General features: G+C 40.2%; 1 protein-coding gene across 2 annotated transcripts in view; it reads left to right on the top strand.

Moving 5' to 3' along the window:
• The first annotated feature begins 1,283 nt into the window (after positions 1 to 1,283).
• EFEMP1 (EGF containing fibulin extracellular matrix protein 1) overlaps positions 1,284 to 17,746 on the top strand; it is a 58,707-nt gene continuing 42,244 nt past the window's right edge. The window contains exons 1-5 of one of the 2 annotated variants that reach the window (XM_069494335.1): positions 1,284 to 1,355; positions 2,125 to 2,165; positions 2,590 to 2,677; positions 6,759 to 6,807; positions 6,972 to 7,358. In XM_069494335.1, coding sequence (XP_069350436.1) covers positions 2,597 to 2,677; positions 6,759 to 6,807; positions 6,972 to 7,358 — 517 coding nt within the window. In that variant the 5' untranslated portion in view covers positions 1,284 to 1,355; positions 2,125 to 2,165; positions 2,590 to 2,596. The remainder of the gene's footprint in view (positions 1,356 to 2,124; positions 2,166 to 2,589; positions 2,678 to 6,758; positions 6,808 to 6,971; positions 7,359 to 17,746) is intronic. The other variant, XM_069494336.1, reaches the window with a different exon arrangement.

Consider the following 17,746-nt stretch of genomic DNA (forward strand, 5'->3'; position numbering starts at 1 on the left):
AATTCTTAGCTATATTCACCAGACTGTACAATTGACCTTAAAAAATCAAACTTATTCCTCTTATGTAATGGAGGCTTTAGATCCTTTGACTATCATCTTCTCATTCCCCCCAAACTCCAGCCTCTGGTAACAAACCATTGCATGCTCTGCTTCTAAAGTTTAATTGTTTACATATATAAGTGAGGACAGGTGGTATATTGGTCTTTCTGTGTTAAGCTTACTTCACTTAGCATAATGTTCTCCAATTCCAACCATGTTGTCACAAATGCCAAAATTTCTTTCTTTTTTAAGGCTGAATAGTATTCCACTGTGTATACATACCACATTTTTTTCATCCATTCATCCCTTGATGGACACCTGGGTTGATTCCATATCTTGGCTACCGTGAATAGTGCCACAGTGAACATGAGAGGACGAACATCTCTTTGACATACTTATTTCAAATCCTTCCAGTAAATACCCAGAAATGGGCTTGCTGGATCATATAATAATTCTACTTTTAGTTTTCTGAGAAACCTCCAGTTTTCCATAATGGTTAGATTAATCTACATTCCCACCAACAGCGTACAAGGGTTCCCTTTTCTCCACATCCTCCCCAACACTTGTCATCAAAAAGGGAGGTTTGAGAGACCACGAAACAAACCCCCACCTCACAATTTAGTTAGTGGGAGTTCTATTTGGCCTGTTCCCAACTCCTAGCACATAAGAAGTCACAAATATGTGTGGAATGAATGAATGAATTCTCATTTTTCTCCATTTGAGGAAGCACACACCCCTTCAAAAAGAAAATCTGAAAGAAAAGGCAAAAGGACCAGTTCTATGAACCGGGTTAATTTACTTTCCTAGCACTCACTTATTTGGTGGTGGGGGGGGGCGGGGATTTAGGCAATTTCTAGAGACCCTCAGAAGCTCTCTGGGAGAGATGTGTTTCCCTCCTTGGGGCACGAGAAATCACCCTGGAGGCTGGGAGCATCCCGAAGGCTGACGCAGACCTAGGACATCACATGCCAAACGTGCCCTCTTCGGCCTGGGGTCCCCGCGAGGCTGGACACTGAGGGGCAGGCAAGGGAGGGCAGGCGGGGCGCCGAGACCGCCCCCGGAGCCGGGGGCGCAGACCGAGCAGCGCGGCGCGCTCTCCCGCCGGGCTCGCGGCGCTTGGCTCAGCGCTTGCGCCTCCCTCAGCTCTCTCCTCCGCCCCCCTTCGCCCTCCTTCGCCCTCCCCCTTTCCCTCCTTTTCTCCTCCTCCTCCTGCCGCCGGGGCCGCTGCCAGACCTCGCCAGTTCAGACCCACGGGGCTGCCCTTCCCTGCGCACTCCCCTCGCTGCCCGGGCCCGGAGCGCAGCGCGGCCGCGCAGGTAGGAGCCCCGGACTGGGGGTCGCACCAAGCGCGCCCAGTGCCCGCGGGGCCGCGCATGGGGGAGTAAGTAAGGTGGGGTGACCTGAGGGGTGCAGACTACCCGAGAACTGCCCTGGACTGTGCAGGGTGTCTCAAGCAGAGAGGGAGGTGGAGGTGTGCAGCCTCGGAATGCGATCTGTCGGCAAGTGAGAGGATTCGGTGACATCTGTTGGGATGGGCATGTGTGTGCGCGCCGACAACCGGCCGGCAGGGCTTTGCCCGTAAACGTGGTTTTGAAAGTTTCAGGGGACCAATGTGCGAGATTTAAGCCGCACCTGGGTTCCACAGGCGCTCGTTAGAAGCTGGAATGCTGAGCAGCTCCGGGGGACTGCTAAGAAAGGGGACCTCACCTCCCTGCGGGCACCAGGCCGGGCGCCCGGAAACTGGTACCTCGGGCTGCGGTGCGATCCCGGTTCCGGTCCTAGGCAGCCCAGTCCTAAAGGTAGCACGTTGGGGACCGAGGCACTGATAAGACACTAGAGAATCAGATGCTCTGGGCTGCTCCTCCACACAACCTGGGGTTTTAAACAAAGCTGTGCGCAAAGAACGCGGTGGAAATGCCACTTGGAGAGTTTGTGCTGGGGGATGCGAGAAGCTCTAAGGGACGTGAGAAGCTCCGATATTCTAGTAGAACTGGGAGGAAATTGCTCTCTGAGTTTTGTTTTGACATTGTGTTAAAAAAAAAAAAAAAAAAGTTTGAGCCCAAGGTAATTCATACTGGCTGGCAGGTATTTTTGCTGAGCTGTGCAAGGAACTTTACTAGAAGGAGGTGAGCATACAGGGAAAGCTTTAACGCTCAAGGGAATAGAGATTTGCTGCCCCACCTCCTCCCCCGGAAAAAAAAAAATGCACCGTCTCCTTTGAAACTGATTACTCTGTTTTCATCCTTCGATCCCCTCTTTCTGGAGCCTTCTGTGTAGGTGCAGTATAAAATGCACGCTAAATGCCGTTTGCATATATACAGCGTAACAGGATGGAGTAAAGTGAAATGCAATTCCGCAGCAGTTTTTATGTCCGTGGTGCTACGGGGAAGGTTCAGGAGGGGGAGGGGAGAGGAGAAAGCAGATTGGAAGTTGAGTACTGTGGAGCCTCAGTCTCCCCGCCCTCCCGTCCTTGCTTGTTACTTCACAGCTAAAGTTTTATTTTCCCTGCAGCAGATACTAAACATCAATTTGTCCTCTGTTTTGTTTGAGATTCACAATGTTGAAAGCCCTTCTCCTAACCATGCTGACTCTGGCGCTGGTCAAGTCACAGGACACCGAAGAAACCATCACGTACACGGTAAGGGGTGATGGAATTTGAGATAAGTGCGATTCAGCGGGATTCTCTGACACAGAAAGACTTTACCCACCCCTGCCAGTGTATGTGGGCTGTACCCTGTGGAGGATAATAGATTAAACGACACTTTACTATGGTTCACATTTAAGATTGCTTGTAAATTGCCCCTTGATCCTTTCAAAAGTTCACTGAGATCACCAACTGAGATAGGGACCAAGAGGTAATGATTTGTGCAGTGCCAAAAATGGGAACCCTTTTGAAACTAAAACCAGAGTAAGCTCCATATTTCCAACACATTCAATAAATTAATGGGCATAAGGAATTGGAAAGCCTGGATTCCTCCATACATGCAGATAAAAACCAGTGCATGCAGAGTGTGATTCAAGTCAAATAAGAATGTTAAACATCATAAAAGCCCATCACCTCATTTGTGCACACGACTGAACATTCTCATGTAAGTGGCCTTTACTGAATTTACAAAAGCTATATATTCATTCATTTATAGTATAACTGATAACTCATAAATACCCTTCAGATACACTTTAGTATGTGTTACCAGGATGCAATATTTGCTAAAGTGGTTTTAAAATTCATTGTGTGCAACTCAGTTTTGCATTTTCTAATTAGCATCTCTGATATTTCTCAGTAATATTTGACTAGGTAACTGCATGGGCATAACCAATGTTTAATAAAATATTAAAAATATCATCTGACCCATCCCACTGCCAGGAACACATGGGGTGATAGCAGAGGAGGGCGGTACTTACCTCACTTCTGGTGAGTTTGTTTGCACCTCTGTTTTGTATTTTCTAGTCTTTAATCAGTGTTGTGGGGTGAATGACATTTGTCCTGGACTGGAATATGAAAAACACATTTTTCTACTTGCTCCCAATTTAAAATTAAGTAATCCTACTCAAAAGAATGTGAAAAATTTTTGAAAATAAAACTCTTAAAAGTGAGCTAATGTCAATTACTGATAATAAACATTATCTCACTTTTTGGTACCATGTTATCCCTAGAATGTTAGTATTCATCTGGCAAATGTTCCTTTCTGTTGTTCAGATCAACTATAAATAAAATAGTTTAATATAAATATTTTGTTAACTTCATGTTAAATGCAGTTGCTTCCTTTCCTTAAGACAAATAAAGCAAGGAAACTAAAGGCATGTGCTGTTTATCTTCAAATGAAAATGTTTTCTTAATCAGGCTAAACTTATTACCTTCTCAGGGAGCTAAAATTGAATTTGTCATCCACTTTTATAATCATCTAATAAAAATAAAAGATTTTACTGCTTTTACAATTGCTTATCTTCTACACCCTTCCCTTTGCTAACCACCTAAATCTTACTCATTTTTAGCAGAGAAAGTTTCCTGTGAATTAAACACTATAGTTTTAAGACTACTAACTAGAGTTCATTATTATTGCAACAGATTTCCCAGATAGGATATCCTTTTTGTGCTAAGATTAGGTCTATTCTCTTTTAAATTGTGAATGCCTCATAACTCATGGTTAAAGGACTATTTTTGAGTCCCCCACTGTGGAGACCCCACTGTGGAGATACTATATCCTTTCATCCTCAAAGCAAGGTGTGAGGTAAGTGGAATCATCTTCCTTCTACTGATAGTAGAACTGATGATCAGAGATACTGTCTAACTTGTTGAAGGTTACACAGCCAACAAGTGGTGAAGCTAAATTCGGTCTAGGCTTGTTTAATAGTAGACCCACATTAAATGTACCGGAACTAAATGCTTTAAACAAACTGCAAGTCTTCTCTATTTACCATACAAATTATTCAAGGGAACTGCCGTTTTTGCGCGGTTTGAAAGATACTTTTCAGAAGAATGGGCTTGTATCTACAAGACACCCTCATACTCCCCTTCCATGTTAAAGATAGGGTCCATTGAGCTACTTACTCGACAAGTATCTGCATAAGCAACTCTCACCCCATCAAAAGAACTTATTAGTTTATTAAGAAAATTCAGCCCTTTGCCTCAAGGAATTTGCCCTGGGGAAGATACTATTGAAAACTACAAAGTTCCTAAGCAAGCACAAATAGTATTACTATACAGATTATACAAATTGCTAAAGAAATAGAAAGGCAAGGAGGTGACTAATGTTGGCTCTGGCATATTAGAGGAGCTAGAACTCTGTACTGGCTCTTGAAGGAAGTAGATTGATCTGGAAAAGCTGAAGAGATGCCTGAGTCAGAGAGAGAGGCATAATCAAAGGCTGGAAGTGAAAACAAGACAAGTCCAGGCACTGATAAGGTCAGATCAGCTGGAGCTGGGTAGTGGAGAGAACCTAGAGATGGTGATAATGAGAAATGAGAGATTTCCAGGCCACTCAGCTCTTGGATGGAAGAACAGGATAACAGAGAGCAAGAAAGATCGCCATGGAGGCTGTGTGCGGAATGCAGGGATATGGAGCCTGCCCTACTCATGAGGCCAGAAAAGGGCTCACACCACTGTGTTAGATGCACAGATGGACACAGAGTCAGCAGAACTGGAAAGAAAATAATTGGAGCATTCAGCGCTGATGTTTAAGTTGTAATCCTGGGTCCCGAGAAAGGTGGTGGTGCCTTGGAGACTGTTGTGGAAACTAGAAAGAATTATTCTAGGAGATAAAGTGAGTTTAGTTTTCACTCTGATAAGTTTCAGATACCAGTAAAATAGCTAAATTGATCTCTCTGCCTCCATTCAGTTATCTACTTGTCCAGCATCTGTTGCATGCATAAGCAGCTCTCAGCTCTACTAAAAGAATTTAAGTTTATTTGGTTGTTTACTCCTCTTGTGCTCAATCCTTTCTGAAGCATCCTCCTCACAGTGACTCTCTCAAACGAGCATCTGGTCAACTTGTTTCCTAAGCTTAAAAATTCTTCAGGGGCTTTTATCACCTATAGCAACATTTCTCAAGAAGTAGTCGCTAGACAACCTGCATGGGAATCACCTGGGATGCTTGTTAGGAATTTAGATTCCAGCCCCCCCACCCCCACCCAGACCTACAGAATCAGATCCTTTGGGTGGGCCCAGGAATAAGCATTTTAACCAGCACCCTGGGTGATCCTTAAGCATAATAAACCTTGAAATTCACTGACCTTCAGGGTAGAATCCAGTTATTCCCTGTCCCAAACAAAGGCTTCCTGGATTTGTCCCTGCCTACCTCTCTAACCTCATGCCCCACCCACCCAGAACTCATTGTAGCACCTTCCCTCTTCAACAATTTTGTGCTTTTGTTCACAGTGGTTTCCCTTCCTGGAATTCCTACATTTCCCTGGAAAAATCCTGCTCATCCTATAAGGCCCAATTCACTTGTCACCTCCCCTGTAAAGCCTTCCCTTCCACCACAGCCATGGACAGAGTCCGTCACTCCTTGCTGCACTCACTTGTAGAAGGCACTTGCTGCAAGTTGTCTACCTGTCTGTCTCCTCTTCTTCCCTGTGAGCTGCTTGAGGACAGGGACAAGGTCTGCATAGCACTGGCATCCCCAGGCCCTAGGACAGTCCCTGGTGTGAGAAGGTGCTCCATAGGTGGTTTGTTCGGGGAGTGAACTAGAGGGGACCCCAAGGAAATGAAGCTAGGAGGCAGGCCAGCCTGTGAGACAGAGGTCAGAATGGTAAGGAAAGCCAGGTGCTGGAATGCTCTCAGAGGATTGACAGAGAGAGAGAAGAGTTTAGGGCTGAGAAAAAAAAACAAAAAACTTCATTGAATTTTTTTGTTTGTTTGTAAAATCTACAATGTTTGAAAAGGGGCAAATAAAACAAACAAAAAAAAAAATTGGTCAGAGAGGTTAGAGATTATTCTCAAGACAGAAAAGAATTCCAAGAAGAGGGTGATGGGCAACTGTACCAAACCCAACAGAAGGATTGAGGCAGCTGGTGATTGCAGAGGGTGCCCTGAAGCTGTCCAAGGCACAGACTTGTCTTTAAAGAAGCAAAGCTAGAGAATGTTAAACTACCCACCTCATACATCTAGGCCTCTAGCACAAGGGTTGTTGCCATAAGAATGACGCTTTTAGAGTGACTTCTTAGAGAATGGACACATCAATTAACTATCTCCTCCCCCCTCTTTGCTGTTTTCTCCGCAGCAATGCACTGACGGATATGAGTGGGACCCTGTGAGACAGCAGTGCAAAGGTGAGCCAGCTTCACAGACCCCCATCTGAGCATTGCTTTCTGTCTCCATCTCATGTGTCTCTTCCTGTCCTGTGTGTATTATACCCAAAAAGGCATGCACACATATTTATATGTTCCATCTTCCCACTAAGAAGATTCCTGACTTATTTTATTACTGACTGCAGATATTGATGAATGTGACATTGTCCCAGACGCTTGCAAAGGTGGAATGAAATGCGTCAACCACTATGGAGGATACCTCTGCCTTCCTAAAACAGCCCAGATCATTGTCAATAATGAACAGCCTCAGCAAGAAACACCAGCAGCCGAAGCAACTTCAGGGGCAACTACCGGGGGTGTAGCTGCCAGTAGCATGGCAGCCAGCGGAGTGTTGCCTGGGGGTGGTTTTGTGGCCAGTGCTGCTGCAGTCGCAGGCCCTGAAATGCAAACAGGCCGAAATAACTTTGTCATCCGGCGGAACCCAGCTGACCTTCAGCGCATCCCCTCCAACCCTGCCCACCGCATCCAGTGTGCAGCAGGCTATGAGCAGAGTGAGCACAACGTGTGCCAAGGTAGGCATAACCCATTACCCTAACCTGAATGTTTTTGCCCGAGTGCCCCTAGTGGGGAGAATGACGATAATAATTGCTCACATTTATTAAGGGATTCCCATGCGTCGGACATTGCACAAAGTCCTCTATCTGCATTATCATATTTAATCATCGCAACAATCTAAAAAGGTTTGTTGTCAGTGTCGTCATCATCTCACAAATGGAGAAACAGCAAACTGGCTGAGAAAGTTCATCAGGGGTTCCTAACCTTAGCTGCCCATATTTAGAGTCACTTGAGAGCTTTTAAAACTTGTCGATGGCTAAGCCGCACCCTAGTCCAATTAAATCACAGTCTCTGGGGATGGGTTCCAGGCATCAGTATTTTTTAAAGCTCCCCATGTGGTTCCAGCGCGCATCCAAGTTTAAGAACCAGAGGTCACACAGATGCTAAGTGCAGAGCTGGCCTTCAAACCCAGGCAGGCAGGCGCCAGAGTCACAGCTGTCAGAAGTAGCGGTCAGGTTATTCACTGGGAATTTGAAATTGCGCTGTCGAGCTACTCCATGGATGTCCCCCTTTGGTTTCTCAAGTTTCTTTTCATTGAACTTGCCACTGACTTATTTTCCTCATTCAGGAATAAATAAGTGGGGCTCCTGCTTCTCCTTCCCTTGGAAGGACTCTCCCCCACTCACATTTATCTCTCTTTTAAAGCCCTCATTTGAGCACATTTTGCTTATATCACTTGCACCATGGCATCGTCTGCCTGGGCTTTTCTGTTTATTTTTACAGAGAGCACACATCACTGTGTATTCTAGAAACAGCTGTAGACTCATGCTAGCAGAGTGATAAGAATCTCGGGCTTTGAAGACATGAGGATGTTAGCTAAGGGGACTGTGCTGAGGGATTTTGTTTCCCTTTTCCTTCTTAGCAAACTGTTTCAGAGCTACCTGGTGTGGAGATTGTGTTACTGAAATGGGGCCATAGGAGCCCCCAGCCTTCTTTTTCCCTGCCAGGGGCTGACTAGGTAGACCCTGTGGTCCAGAACTCCACGTTACCGCCACATAAGTGCATGGTAAACATTAGCCAATGGAAAGGGCCCGGGAGTTCTTGCCTTCTGACTGGTGGTGAGTGAGAAAGAGAGCACGTTCCTCCCTCAACAATGAGGGGTTCAGTGGAGGTCATGACTGCTGAATTAAGTGAAAGACACAAATCTTTGTGCCCTGGGGTGCTGCCCCTTATTCATCATTGCTTAGTTTTAACTTCTGTATAAGAGATGCTACATTTTAAATGGCTTATAAATGAAGTAAGGAAACCTCTCGTGCTCTGACTTTTATTATTTTATATTTTGTGTGCACATTTTAAGCCCCCCACATCAAGAGCTACCCCGTGCTGTGATGGTTACCGAGGGCGCTTCGCATTAGCATCTGTTTCGTGTTACTGTCATGAGTCAGAATTCCAATATTGATGATGAATGCTTCAGCATCTGCTTGATATTCTGATATTTAATTTAAGGATTATGTCAAGATAAAAACTGATGAGGTTATTCTTCTACATGTATTTAGGTGAATATTGATTAAAAAAATACCTGAAGTTTATTTAAGTTATACCAACTTTTAATCACGTTACTTTAGTATATAATTAGATTGGAAGGTTTGGTGATATTTTTCCTGAAATCAAAAACTTTTGCTCAAATTTTTTTAAGAATTGACTTTTATATACTGAATTATGTTTAGCACTTCTGCTGTTGTATATTTTAATGGTACTTGGGAGAAAAAAAAAAAACAGGTAAATAAATGAGTCATTTCCCAAAATAGTTTATTGGCCATCTTGAATTCTTATTGAATTCAAGAACAATGCCTAGAACTGGATGAAGTTCTAAAGTAAAATATATTTAAGGCCTGGCACAGTGACTCATGTCTGTAATCCCAGCACTTTGGGAGGCCAAAGCCAGATGATTGCTTGAGGCCAGGAGTTTGAGACCAGCCTGGGCAACATTGTAAGACCCTGTCTCTACCAAAAATAATTTAAAAATAATTAGCCAGGCATGGTGGCACTCACCTGTAGTCCTAGCAACTCAGGAGACTCAGGCAAGAGGATTGCTTGAGCCCAGGAGTTAGAGGCTACAGTGAGCTATGATGGTGCCACTACATTCCAGCCTGGGTGACAGAGCAAGACTCTATTAAAAAATATATATATATATGTATGTGTATATACATTCAAGACTTACAACATGCATTGGCTGTAGTAGAAACTGCACCGTGAATAATGAAATGAAATCTATTTAATTTTTCTTGAAAATAGTTAGACCACTTTACAAAGTAAGTTATTTTTCACATATTAAAACATTCATGATTCTTCTTTGGGAATTTTTAGTTATGAACAGACTATTAAATTCTTTGCTTAAGGAAGATACTATATACATACTTGTTGATTGTGTGCACACAGAGTATTTCTAACTCAAACTGTTCTGTGTAATTTTTTCAGTTTCTAAAATTTGGGATTGGGGTCTGTACCCTTGAAAGAAGGGTTAAAAGTTTTTTGGAAGACTTAAGGCTTAAGTTGGATTTCTTCCCACCTCACAATTTTGCAAAGTGCCTGTAAATGTGGATTTACTTAATTGTTGATAAAAGGGGGTTATTTCATATGATAACAACAGGATAATCTGTCTAGGGAATGTGACTAACATAAGTCGAGTCACACTTGTGCCCATTTATTATTGAGCTAATCAAACATGCAGTCCAGCTTCTTCTAATTGCCTGCAGATGTATGACATTCTCATTCCAGGCCAGCAGCACAAAATAATTTTTTATAACCAATGTGAAAGTGTGTGGACCTCCGCTTAAAACAATAATGTGCTCCAAGGACCTATATTGCTGACATCATCGTGGAGGTTGAGGAGCCCTCTGTTTTAATAAAGATCTCCACTCCCTTTTAAATGTTGCATACTTATGCCCAGTAATCCAAACACATTTACCATGGTCAGCTGGATTAGAATAAATGAATGCCTACACGTCAGTCACATTTGTATAAAAATTATTTTTTTCCACATATATTTTTCAACAGGCACAGTTTATCATCACATAACCTAAAACTGAGGAAATTTTTTATATAAGGGCTGTTAATAAAATCTGTGATGTGTTTCAGTCTTAAAATCAGTTGTGCCTTTGAACACATTATACCAGTCTCAGACAGTTCCTAATGATTTAAATAATACCAGTAGATTTTTTTATGGACACTATTTTATAAATATATCTTTTAACCAATTGTCTGTGTTTTAACCATTTAATGAAAATATGATATTTTTCATGAATTTCATGAAATTTTTTATGAATTTTTCCAGGGTTTTGTTTTGTACAAAAACAAGGGGTTTGAAATGTGATATAAGATCCAAAGATCAAGCCATAGCGGGTGTTTTCAGGTAATTTTTGTCAAATGAGAGTGGTGCTGTGGGAGCCGGTCACACTGGGTGTTTCATATGACTGACTTTATCCTTGGTGGCTATATAATTACACGAAGATCATTTCAGTGTTACATACGTGGAGTCATGTATAGATGAAGTTTTGGAAATTAATTCTTTCCATGAGATAACATCTACCTCAAAGATAACAGATATTCATCTATGCCAAAAGAAAGTTGAATGAGTAGGGAATATATTATAACCCATTGATGGCTCACCTTTAGTTTTCTACATCTTTATTGCACAGTCTCTATGTAATCCTCCTCAAAGGAGTTGGAATTAGAAATCACTAGTTCAAGTTAAGAAGATTTTTTTAAATCATATATAATTTTCTAAGGGCCCCATTCCTGTAGAGAAAAAAAAAACAAAAAACAGTCATTTAGGAACTAGCAAGAAAGAGAAAGCATAGACTGCCTTACTTAAAGGAATTTGTTCACTTAATTGAACTTTCATTTTGCATAGCTGATAAATAAGCCATTACTAAACTTGGTCAGGACTTACAGGTATGACTACTAACTTGCTAAAGAAACTGTGCCACCAAGAAATAAACTAAGTACAAATGCCCAGTGAAGCTGTTTATGGAGCCAAATCCAGAGTGCAGTGCCTGCCTTGTATTATATAAGGTGTCACTGAGAGATGTGAAAACATACCACAGGGTTTCCAACCATCTCTGTCTACTAGGACTGTCCTGGTTTTAAAACTGAGAGTATATGTCCCTAGAAATGCCTCAATCCCAGACAAATAGGGTGACTGATCACCCTAGAATAGCCTCATAACCAAATTCCATTCAGCTCACAGCCAAGAGTGAGAAAGTTCTAACATATTAGGGCCCATTTTTGCAGGTTAAGGCATTGCTTGTCCAGTGAGACTATTTTTTAAACTTGTTTTCAACTTTCAAAAGCCAAACTTGACTGATTTTTAAGTACTTAGAGCCTTTGTGGTTGTTGGGCTCCCACTTGCCAGTTTGCCAATGAGCAGGTTTTCACATTGTTTTAGACTTTGCATGTGTAGGACACCTAGACATGCAAACACCTACATACTTAGATATATGTCATAACATAGCTCATCTTTTCACATTTCCACTTGGAAAAAATTTCACCACACGGCCAAATTAAATGCTATACTTCCACTATAAATTTTTCAGTTTGCTAAAAATGTTTGTTTTTTCCAACTTTCAGCTGTATTTCCAATGACTTTATTGTAATTTTATGATTATTACGTCTGATGCAGGAGCAACTAAAACACTAAAAAAGAAAAATTCTTTTGCTGCTTATCAAGTCTAAAGGAACAAGCAAATTACACTGTACTCGGAGTTTTTTTTTAAAATCTCTATATTCTTCAAGACCATCTATTATCTTCTGCACATTTCTTTATAAATAGAAGGGTAACAAAAATACTATTTTGAAAAAGAAAGAAGTTATTATCTATACACCTACTTTTAAAAAGAGAAACTTGAATGAACACGTTCAAGTACAGCTTCTTAGATGCTAGGGACATCTTTCTTGGACTTCATTCATTTTAAACTTAAACAATCTCATATCCAAGAGAGTTTGTAAATTGTAGTGTAACCAAGTGGCTTAGCATAGCTGGCATCGTCATTACCAAACAGCTTTCAAACACTGCCCTTTTGTTGATCCTTACTAATGTTATTAGTCTCTGGCTGCATGGGTTAGTTTTGTAAGGAAATGCCTAATTTTTGTTATATGTAATTATACAGCCCAGTGAAGACCCTTTGATCTCAGAAAATAGATATTTTGCAAAAGGAAGACTATAATTGAGTAAAGTATGACATTAACCTTAGAAAAATACTTCAAACAGAAAGTAAAATGGGCATTTAGTGTGCTTATAGTTCTTCATTGTTTTTAGCTGTTAATTACCTTTGAGTACCTGAAAATTCTCTAAAGCCATATAAATGGATAAGAATTGAGTTTATAGGGAAAACTTAATTATTTTTTAAACAAGTTGATGCAGTGTAATAGAAGTGATTGATTTCCTCCTGAAAAATCTAGCATTTTTTCATAATTTACTTTTCAAAATACTGTGGTCATTGAATTTATAGTCAATTTATGACGTTTTTAATATACATTTGTGAACAGTATATATATCTGATTCATACACAGTAAGAAAGTGTTCTTAAAATTCCTTCATAAAAATCTAATAACAACCGTTTGAGGGCTGCAGCAAGACTGTGCCATATAACTCCCTAATTGGATGGTTCCCAAAGTGTGGTACCCAGACCAGAAGCATCAGCAGCAGCAGCATCTGGTAACTTATTAGAAATGCGAGTTCCCAGGCCCCCTCCTGCCCAGCCCTACTGAATCAGAAACTCTGGAGGTGGGGCCTGGCAATCTGTGTTTTAACAATCCCATGATTTTGATGCCTGCTCAAGTCTGAGAACCAACAATGCCCTCGCTTAACTTCAGGAAGCTATGAATACATCCAGCTATATAAATCAGACGGCAAGGTCAGAATACTTTATGTGGGATGTGGGAAGTAGTGAAGAGAAAACATCAAAAACATACTTTCTGCTTCTAGGGTAGAATAATATTTCCATTTTACTTCTCTCATCTTTCTTATGGCTGTCAGTCCTCTGATCCCTAAACATGGATGGCCATGAGTCCTGGTTAGGACTACATCCTTGAACCAAGGACGTCCAGAGGAAAAGGGGTGTCTTAACAAGAAAACAGGAGAGCCTTGCATCTCTCTCTATAAACCCTATAAATATGAAATAATATAGCCATCCTTAAATTGTCAGTAGGTGAGACTCTAAGTTGTGCTCCAGCGGTGGCAATGATTGGAGCTAAATGATACTTATATCTTCTATTGGGATCCCCTTAAGTTAATGGCACAAATTTATGAGATGAAGCAATGCTGTTTGGAAGTTCAGTTCATGCAGAACCATGAAAAGGAAGGAGGTCGACTCTGACTTTGGCTGTACAACGTCTTTCAGTTACCAAAGTGATAGGGGATGTTTCCAATATCAGATGCTCAGACTGACCATCTCAGCCCATTTAGACTCTGTAAATATCAGATATTTGAAGAGTATTCACCTAAGTGTCTTCTGTTCACTTGAAACTTGATCAGAGATTTTACTTTCTGTCAAAGATGAGAAGATTCTTGTTAAGACTTGTGAACACTTAATCTGTGGAATGAATTTCCCTCTCCCCATAGAAGCAAAAAGCAGATTAGAGTAGCACTGCAAGCCTGGATAACTTCAGGAATGTACACTCGTACTGGCTCATTATTTTTTTTCTCCAGCAGGAAGTCTCAAGGATATTCCCTGAAATCAACAAGTTGTCCCTTTTGTAGGGATTGCCTTTGCACTTGTTGAATTATTGGCACGATTTTATTCTTTGAAACCGAAGAGTAAACAAAATTTGTCCCAAATGTGTTTGATTTTGCACGAATGTACAAATAATTCATGCCACATCTGAAATTCATTAGCATGCAGCTTTTTCCAGGAGGTAACTGCAGATTGCATACTCAAAAATAAAACTGATCAAGAAAACTGCATTCAAGTATTGGCAGAAGAAAATGCTGTCATTGCAAGAATTTAGACATAATTGCAGGTTTGTAGTTTAAACTGAAATGATTTGTAAACACTTAATAGAGATGAAGGGAAGAAATGACATGAAAGGAGGACTGAGTGCCAAGATATTGGCATCAGCGCAGATAGTTTATTGCTGTCGATTTTATATGACCATAGATTAAAAGGAGGGAGAGACAGTGAATCAGTGTATGTAAATGTGTACTAAATAGACTAAAAAGCTTGAAATTTGTGCTAAATCAAATTCTAAAACTTCAACTACTTTTCAAATAATTATACGTCTATTTTCAAGTATCTAGTTCAGGATAGTCAGGCAGTATTTCAAGTGAAATTGATCGAATAAAACACAAAACCATTCAAAATTCAATCAAATTTGAGAACTACTTTCTGCTGTGGTTTGATAGAGTCAGGGTAGAAGGAAGGAATAGTTATAGTCCTGAGGGAACTTGTTATAATTAACCCATGAGTTGTCAAATAACAATAAAAGGAATAAACAATAGTTCAGTAAAGTAACACATCACAACAAGTACATGACACGTTGTCAAAAGCAGACATTAAATTAGTATGTGACACAGGTAGCCCCTAATTTACTAAAATATATGTTTGGACAGAAAAAGAAAACATGTCCCCAGAAATGCAGTCAAGAACAAAAGTCTGTTTCCTCCCTGGAATGGAGAATTTAGGAGAGAATAATGAGGAGATGTTGGGAGGTCTGATGAGGAAATTAAGACCCAGCCATGAGAGGAAGTACCCATACTGCAGCCAAGCAGAACAAGTGAGAAGCAGCATTGTATTGTTTCCATGTTCCTTCTGTCCTGGACTAGTTTCCCAGGAAAGGTCCCCAGAAGCAGCATGTTTCTCGTGGGAATGTTAACAAGATAAGGTGGGAAAGAAGATTAAATCAGAAAGTACAAATGATGCTGAACCACTTTGCACAGCAAACATCTATGACTGGTTCCATCATCAGTAACTCTCCCAACAAATACTAATGAGTTCATCTGCCTCTGTCTAAACATCTTCCAGAACTGCATTCTGTTTTACTTGTTAATGACTAGGCACTCAGGAAATGATTTTTGCTGTTTGTTTGTCTAAATGAATGATATTTAATCAAAGGAGAACTCAGACTTAAACCATCCTTGAAAATAAGCTATTGAGTACCATGTGTGTAAGGTGTATTATCCAACTATATATGTTATAAAATTTTAGTGTAATCCATGAGTGGTTATTGAAAGAGACTATTCTATCCCTTTAATAATGGAAGTCTTAGATACCTTTTTCCCATTTTAAGCTTAAGCTACTTGAAAGAAGGATTCATAAAACCTATTCTTTATATTCTGGATAATTAGGTTTTTAGTAAACATTGGTGACTAAACAGGTTGCTGTTATTCCTAGAGTAAGACTAGTAATTGGAAACACTAGAATTCTTTTTTTATTTTCTGACAGGCCATTTAACCAGTGAATGCAGCTCTGTATGAGATATATCCTTCCTGAGAAATCTCATGGGGAATAATGAAAATACACTTGGGTTAAGGAAATTTTAATATTTTTATGATATTTGAAGTAAGATATTCATAAGGCTGAAAAATATTTTTTGTTTTTTTAATTTCATTTTAATTGACAATAATTATATGTGTTTATGGTGTATGATGTGTTTTGATATATGTGTACATTTTGGAATGATTAAATCAAGCTACTTAACATAGCCATCATCTCTCATACTTACCCCCTTTTTTGTGGTATGAACATTTAAAATCTATTCTCTTAGCAATTTTGAAATATACGTTATATTATTGTTAACTATAGTCTCCATGCTGTGCAACAGATCTCAAAAAACTTATCCCATCTTACTGAACCTTTGTACCCTTTGAGTAGTAGCTCCCCATTCCCCTATCCCATCCCACCTCAAGCCTCTGGTAAGAACCATTCTTCTATTTCTATGAGTTTGACTTTTTTATTAATAGATTCTGCACATAGGTAAGATAATACAGTATTTGTCTTTCTGTAAGACTGGGAAACATTGATGTGAGTGTTCTGATATTATGAAGAAACTCAAGGCTTTTGATGAAGTTCTGTGAAATAAGAGAAAGAAAGAAAGAATCAGAGCAATCCACCTTAGCTTGGACATTTTCCTGAACTGTAGGCCAGAAGTGATCTTTTTTAAATCTGCTTTTTAGAATCCAGGGAAGTCACTAAGTTGGGTGTAGGTGATTAAAGAAGAGCAGTTCTGATCTCTTCCCAAAATAGAAAGAACTGAATGTGAAGAATAAGTGAGAGGGAAGGCCACAGATCTCAGGGGTGCAGGACGAAAGAACCCAGTTTACTGAGAACTAGCTTCTACCGGAACTGTAGGTGAAGTAAGAGTGAAGTAGGGAATGAAACTAGAGACAGCTATAAAAACTGTGTGTATGTGTGCCTAGTTAAAGCAAGAATGATAGGAGTTGGAACTGCCTTTGTGCATATAGTTAAATCTCATAAAGCTCCAGTTATGTTGCACTCTAAACAGCTGTGTGTGTTGCAAGGACTCTAGTTCTGATCCCTTGAGTGGAGCCACAGAACACAGTCCAAAATGGGAAAAACTCAAGGGGTCTTATTCAGTGGCCACCCTTGAGTCCAGGTCTATCACAACCTAGATTAGGGAAGCATTTTTATTCAATGATGATTAGTTAGAGTTCACTTATAAAATATTTTACAGCAAAGCCCTCCTCTCCTACATTCACATCAGTATGCCATTAAATGGTTGTTAATATTTTTACTATTTGCTAAAAACTTAAATATCCCAATATTTTCTAATATGCCAAAATTACAAAAAGCAGTATAAGCTTGTTTTTCAGAGTCTGCCATTGAATCCTTAGAACTGTTGTTGATTCGCAGAGGCTTCTTAGAGAATTAGTTCAATTTTAATCACTCTCCTAAAACATTTGAGCAATTTGGGTATCTGGCATCATTCAACTTTTCAAAACCCATCAATGATCGTTTTTGCTAATCGCTACTTTTCATAATTTGAGACCTAAAGAGATACTTTTAAACTATTGTATAAAATAGTTTTCTCTCCTTATTCACGTTCTTTCCCAAGTAGTTTGTGATATCAGAAGATCTCTCATCTAAAAAAGAAAAGAACATCCCAGGAGAAATTGTTAAAAGACACTTTAGAAACCTGCCTATGCAGGGTAAAGGCCCCCTTTCTTGCCTAGATTTAGTTTATTCCAGGTATTTACACATGTGCACACGTACACATACCTATTCAAGTATAAGCCTGTACACACACATATACAAATATACACACACACCATTACTTTCAGTAGGAAAGTAGTGTATACCAAAATGAAGCTGATCAAAGTTGATGATGCTTCTGAAATGACTCTGAATGCAGAGAGAGTTCCCCTCTCGTTATTCCTGTAAAATTAACA

This window comes from Eulemur rufifrons, chromosome 19 (genome assembly GCF_041146395.1).
Source record: "Eulemur rufifrons isolate Redbay chromosome 19, OSU_ERuf_1, whole genome shotgun sequence".
Classification (NCBI taxonomy): Eukaryota; Metazoa; Chordata; class Mammalia; order Primates; family Lemuridae; genus Eulemur; species Eulemur rufifrons.